This window comes from Poecilia reticulata, unplaced genomic scaffold (assembly GCF_000633615.1).
Source record: "Poecilia reticulata strain Guanapo unplaced genomic scaffold, Guppy_female_1.0+MT scaffold_280, whole genome shotgun sequence".
NCBI classification, from domain to species: Eukaryota; Metazoa; Chordata; class Actinopteri; order Cyprinodontiformes; family Poeciliidae; genus Poecilia; species Poecilia reticulata.
Genome location: NW_007615059.1, coordinates 113,445 through 119,962, shown reverse-complemented (window position 1 = coordinate 119,962; position 6,518 = coordinate 113,445). Strand labels below are relative to the sequence as shown.

Sequence of the window (6,518 nt, the reverse complement as noted above, 5' to 3'; positions counted from 1 at the left end):
CTAATAAATCAGCTGGACTCAGCACTCCGTCTCCAAAGCCGAACCATGGTTTCGTTCACACCGAGCTTAAATGCAGCGGCTCTATTTCCCTCCTTTAGAGCCAGATCGACAACCCTCAACTTAAAAGCTGCATGATATGAGTTTGAAAACATTTCTCCRTCRTGCCTGCTGCTAGCATGTGCTTGTTCTAAATGAAAATTAGCCGTTCTTCTTTGATTTACAATTTTGACTTCTAMTGATTCACTTCCTGCTAGAGAGCCCCCTGGTGGTTGAAGAAAAATCCACAGAAAAACCACAGCGGGCTACAATCCGCATGGTTCAAAGTTTAGGAAAAAAGTAACAGTTTATAGTCCGGAAAATACGGTACCATAGTGAAATTGAATAATTTCCACGGCACACCTGAGGATCACTCACAGCACACTAGTGTGCCGCGGAACAGTGGTTGAAAAACACTGTGCTAAAGAGCCCCCTGGTGGTTAAAGAAAAATCCACATATAAACCGGAAAAATACGGTATATGAAAAAAAAAATCTGAATTCTCTCTGGTATTGTTCAGGGGGCCGGACCAAATGTGGAGGCGGGCCGGATCCGGCCCGCGGGCCGTAGTTTGGGGACCCCTGGTCAATATCAATAGAAAATAGTAGTAGCACTCTGTAGAGGTGTGCCTGTCGATCGATCACCGATCATGATCGGTCCGATTTCTGTGAAAAAGTGTATGATCTGTGATCGTCGATCACTGTCTGTAATTGCCGATCACAAAAACCGATCACCTGTATCTCATGCTTCGCAGCCTGCAGAGGCCCAACGTGCGACATATCTTCCCCTAATAATACCATGAATTATTAGTCATTTCCATTAAATCAGTATCAAAAGGTCTTGAAACAATATTATCGTTTATCGCAATAATTTTTTAGACAATCGCTCAGCAAAATTTGTTATCATGACAGGTCTAGTCACATTAGATGCGTCGTGTTGATGCATTTACCCCCGAGGTAATTTTCCACCGCAACACCCAAACTTCCACGTTCACTCTCAGCATTGTAGTTCCTCACCACATTGCTTAGGATTTACTGCTGCGCGCTTGCGCAGTGTGAAGGAAAGAGGAGATCAGTTGCACACAGGCTGCAAATGAGATACAGGTGATCGGAGATCACCGATCATACACTTTTTCACAGAAATAGGCCAATTATGATCAGTGGCCGATCGATAGGCACTCCCCTACCTTAAACATATCAGGCTTCCAGAACACGGAAGGATCAATTACAACACACTTTCCAAGTGAAACAAATTACATTGTGTATTCAATATATTCACATTTTTCAAGAGTACATTGCAAATATACACTTCCTTGCGAAAGTATTCGCCCCCCTTGAACTTTTCAACCTTTTGCCACTTTTCAGGCTTCAAACATAAAGACCTACAATTTTCATTATTTTGTGAAGAATCAACAACAAGTGGGACACAATTGTGAGGTGGAACTAAATTTATTGCATACTTTAAACCTTTTTAAACAATAAAAAACTGCACAGTGGGGTGTGCAATATTATTCGGCCCCCTTGCATTAATACTTTGTAGCGCCACCTTTTGCTGCGATTACAGCTGCAAGTCACTTGAGGTATGCATCAGTTTTGCACATCAAGAGACTGAAATTCTTGACCGTTCTTCTGTGCAAAACAGCTGGAGCTCAGTGAGGTTGAATGGAGAGCGTTTGTGAACAGCAGTTTTCAGCTCTTTCCACAGATTCTCAATTGGATTCAGGTCTGGACTTTGACTTGGCCATTCTAACTCCTGGATATGTTTATATGTGAACCATTCCATTGTAGATTTTGCTTTATGTTTGGGATTGTTGTCTTATGAATCTCCGTCCCAGTCTCAGGTCTTTTGCAGACTCCAAAAGGTTTTCTTCCAGAATGGTCCTGTATCTTTCCATCAATTTTAACAGTCTCCCCTGTCCCTGCTGAAGAAAAGCAGGCCCAAACCATGATGCTGCCACCACCATATTTGACAGTAGAAATGGTGTGTTCAGGGTGATGAGCTGTGYTGCTTTTATGCCAAACATATCGATCTGGATTGTGGCCAAAAAGTTACATTTTGGTTTCATCTGACTAGAGCTCCTTCTTCCACATGTTTGCTGCGTCTCCCAGGTGGCTTGTGGCAAACTTTAAATGAGACTTTTTATGGATATTTCTGAGAAATGGCTTTCTTCTTGCCACTCTTCTATAAAGGCMTGATTTGTCCAGTGTACGACTGATTGTTGTCCTATGGACAGACTCTCCYACCTCAGCTGTAGATCTCTGCAGTTCATCCACAGTGATTATGGGCCTCTTGGCTGTATCTCTAATCAGTCTTCTCCTTGTTCCAGATRAAAGTTTACAGGGACAGCCGGGTCTTGGTAGATTTGCAGTGTTCCGATACTCCTTCCCTTTCAATATGATCGCTTGCTCGGTGCTCCTTGAGATGTTTAAAGCTTGGAAAATCTTTTTGTATCCAAATCCGGCTTTAAACTTCTCCAACAGTATCTGAGACCTGTCTGATGTGTTCCTTGGTCTTCATGATTCTCTCTGTGCTTTAAACACAACCCTGAGACTATCATGGAGCAGGTGCATTTATACGGGGACTTAATTACACGCAGGAGGATTCTACTTATCATCAGTCACTTAGGACAACATTGGATCATTTAGAGATCCTCACTGAACTTCTGGAGTGAGTTTGCTGGACTGAAAGTAAAGGGGCCAAATAATATTACATGTCCCACTTTGCAGTTTATTTGTTAAAAAATTTAAAATATCCAATAAATTTAGTTCCACCTCATGACTGTATCCCATTTGTTGTTTCTTCACAAAATAATAAAAAATGTCTTTATGTTTGAAGCCTGAAAAGCGGCCAAAGGTTGAAAAGTTCAAGGGAGCCAAATACTTTTGCAAGGCACTGTACATTTTTCAAGCTATGATTATTTAGCTGCTTAATGTTCTATGATGCAGCAGCTGATCACTGCTTTTAATTCACATCAAGCTTATTGTACGTCTGCAGGTGAAGATAAAAGGGAGTTATTTTGAGAAAAACTATGGAGTCTTGACCTAATTTGTCAAAGGAGACCAAGGTCTCTGTTTCTATGTGTCTCTCTCTCTATAGCGCTTTCTCTCTCTCTCTGTCTCTCTGGTTTCAGTTGTCAACATAGTGCTCCATATAGTCCTTTGTTTTTTTTTGGATATTTAAAATGTCTTCATGTGGTAAATCTGTCGGGTCAGCACAGGTCAGATGGGAGATGAAGACGATATGATGGTGTTGTGCTGTTGTTTCTCAGTGGACCGGCTGCTGGCACCCTCCTACCGTCAGCACATGCCGCTGGAGGAGCAGCTGAAGGAGCTTCTGGAGAAGCTGGACCTTAGTACGGCCATGAAGCACAGCCCGTCCCGCACGAAGAGGCTCAAGCTCCTCAAGAAGACCATAATGGAGGTCCGCAGCCAGATTGGCTTAAAGAAAGCCCTTCCACATCCACCACCCCCTGCCCTGGATCTCCCACAATGCCCCAGCCAGTGTGATGAAAAGCTGGGTCCCATAAGTGGATTAGTTCCCATCCCTCCACCAGCCTCGGAGCGGCTCAGCTCCTCATTTAAACCTGATGTCTCACCACGCGGCTCAGTGCCCCCCACTCTGAAGCCTGTTGTCCCCCTGTCAGAGCAGGCTCCCTTGCAGCTTGATGACAACACCAGCTCCTCTACCTCAAAACCCCCTCAACCCACCAACAGGCCCCTCCCAGACCAGCCACTGCAAAACAGGAACTTTCCCTCTGAATTATCAGGTAGCTGCCCCCAGCGCACCATTTTCCGTAAGTCCAAGAGTGCCAGCCCCCAGAAAGCACCCATGACCCCAGAGCTGCCTGCTGCATCGCCACCCCTTCTGGGTGCCAAAACCTTCCTGTCGGTGGTGATCCCTCGCCTGGAGACCCTGCTGGTCCCCAAGAAAAGGACCCGCAGCAGCAGCACTGAAGACGAGGAGGAAGACGAGAAGGAGGAGGAAGAGACGCCGATCAAACGTCTTGGCACAGGTTGAGCTTCACATAAGAACAGTGCCCCTTGCTGGTGACAACGGCAATGTTCCTGACAAGTGACGTGGTTTGTGCGTGTGTGTTTCTGCTTCAGGGTTAACCAACGGCTTCTTGGTGGAGGAGAAGCTGGATTCTGTGTCTCCACGCATTCTGGAGCCCCGGCGGCGATGCGCCTCAGAGTCCAGCATATCGTCCAGCAACAGCATCATCTGTGACTCCAGGTGGGTTCTGATTGGAGACATGACTAATGACCTTCCAACTTCATTTCTTCAGTTTTTCTAAATGTGGCCCTCATCTGATCTCTTCCAGCACCTTCATGGTGCCTAAAGGTGTGAAGGGTCGACCTACGGCGGTGAGGCGGAGCACCGTGGACGACCAAAGCTCTCTGATGAGCTGTGCCGACAACGGACAATTCACAAAGACGACTGCCAAGATTTCTTCAGGTGAGAAATGTATCTGCTCCCTTGCTGAAACAGACTTCCCCTCTGCTACCTTTCTAATTGTTGCTAGGATATCAGGATAGCTCGTTACATTTCTTTTGCTCCATGGTTTGATCTGTGTGAGCAGATGATGAATAAAACAAGACGAAGGAGATCATAACCATGAGGAAACTTTACCAGTTTATAGAATCAGAAAAACAACTCTTATTCCWCGCTCCAAGCTTAATTCTGCATTAGTTACACTAACATTATTGTAACAGGGTACAAGGCTGCTGAAATTATTTTCGGTTGGAATCTGATCTGTCACGGTACAATTCAAGGAGAAATCAGTTTTCTTCAATGACCAAAATAATAAGACAATTAATACTGCAATTAATAAGTCGGCCCTCAGATTGGCCCAAGCGTCAGACTGAGTCCACTGACCCCGACTCCAGATGAGTTTAGCAGAGGGACGGTATTGGCTTATTTTGGGGGATGGGCTGAGCAAACAAGCTTTTATATTAATATAAATACAAAAACAAACCTTTATTTTTCAAATAAAATAATCATGTTTGTTTATACAAAATAAACAACAAGGATGTAAACAGTGACATGTATAAAATGTTCAGTCATTATGCTCAAATTTGCATAAAGATTAACTCGTACGCTTCAGAAATCTAAGAATCTAATGTTTCCAATCTCTGAAGTCTGTTCCTATAAAAGCAAAATTAATCTTCTTGAATAAGAGTAGCAATAATTACTCAAGCAAAAGAAAAAAGTACAGTGCAGTAAAACTACTCATAAGTACTGTTTTTCCCAAAACGCTGCTCAAGTAAATGTAACCAGTACTTCCCACTTTTGAACATAGATGACAAAATCAGTAGCCTAATTTTGTTAACAAGCTTATATTGACATTAGCTAGTCATCATTTAGCTAACATTATTTGCGTACAACAGCATTACTTGACTCACTCTGACTGAGGTGGGGGTGCTGTGCAAAGATATTTGCCTTTTGTTGCCATGATTCTAACATACACCTGTGCTGCTCTGCACAGCAGCAGCAGGTCTCTGTCACTGCTGCACAGCTGTAAAACCGGCACTCGTGTTGCGTTTAAAGGAGGCTCGGAAAAACGCCTTACAACATGTTAGCAATGGACGAAACATTTGGAAAGACTGAAAAAAGTGCATGTGACAACAAGCACAAATACAAGAAGTGCAAGAGCACGAATAACAGAAAGTTGTCCACTTTGAGATAAAAAAAACAAAACAGATTCCAGTCCATGTCTGACTGTTTGTGTGCTTGCCCATCCCGCCGGCCTGCATCTGACCCACTGCTGACGGGGGATATGTGGACCAAGAAGGGTCCGCTCTGACCGGTCAACAGTCTCTTCAGGAAGCCTCCTCAGGCGGCTCATTGGGTTCCTCCCCTTCTCTGTGGACCAAACCCAAAGAATGGATCGATTTCATTTGCTCTGCAAGGGAGTGAGGGAAGGGCTAGGACACATACTAGGGAGGGGAGGTGTGGCAGTGCAGCTCTACAGAGCAGCWGGAGGGGAGCATGGAACAGCATTTCTCTGGTCTTTTACTCGTCTGTTTTTCTGATTGTGAACCAGAAAAACATCCCTTTGCCCTCTTCTCCCTCCTTCCCACACACACTCACCCCATGAGGGCTGGAGTTGGTCTGTCCTTGTCACACACACAGCAGTATGATTTAGCTCTGCCTGTGTATTGCTGAGTGTGTGTGTGTTTGTGCAGACAGTGTGTCCTGTTCATAACTGGCTTGTTGTTGTTCCTGTAGAAGTGTGGAGTCCCACCGCTGCTTCTCCATTTGTTCTGGAGCCTCTTAAGCTAGTTTGGGCTAAATGTAGTGGATATCCCTGGTTCCCTGCCCTGGTGGGTGGGTGGGTGGGTGTTCATAACTGGCTTGTTGTTGTTCCTGTAGAAGTGTGGAGTCCCACCGCTGCTTCTCCATTTGTTCTGGAGCCTCTTAAGCTAGTTTGGGCTAAATGTAGTGGATATCCCTGGTTCCCTGCCCTGGTGGGTGGGTGGGTGG

General features: G+C 44.8%; 1 protein-coding gene across 7 annotated transcripts in view; it reads left to right on the top strand.

Moving 5' to 3' along the window:
• LOC103460735 (bromodomain-containing protein 1-like) overlaps positions 1 to 6,518 on the top strand; it is a 37,187-nt gene that overhangs the window by 16,479 nt on the left and 14,190 nt on the right. For all 7 annotated transcript variants that reach the window (XM_008403025.2, XM_008403022.2, XM_008403023.2 and 4 more), the window contains 3 exons: positions 3,304 to 4,047; positions 4,142 to 4,268; positions 4,357 to 4,490. In XM_008403025.2, the coding sequence (XP_008401247.1) occupies positions 3,304 to 4,047; positions 4,142 to 4,268; positions 4,357 to 4,490 (1,005 nt within the window). The remainder of the gene's footprint in view (positions 1 to 3,303; positions 4,048 to 4,141; positions 4,269 to 4,356; positions 4,491 to 6,518) is intronic.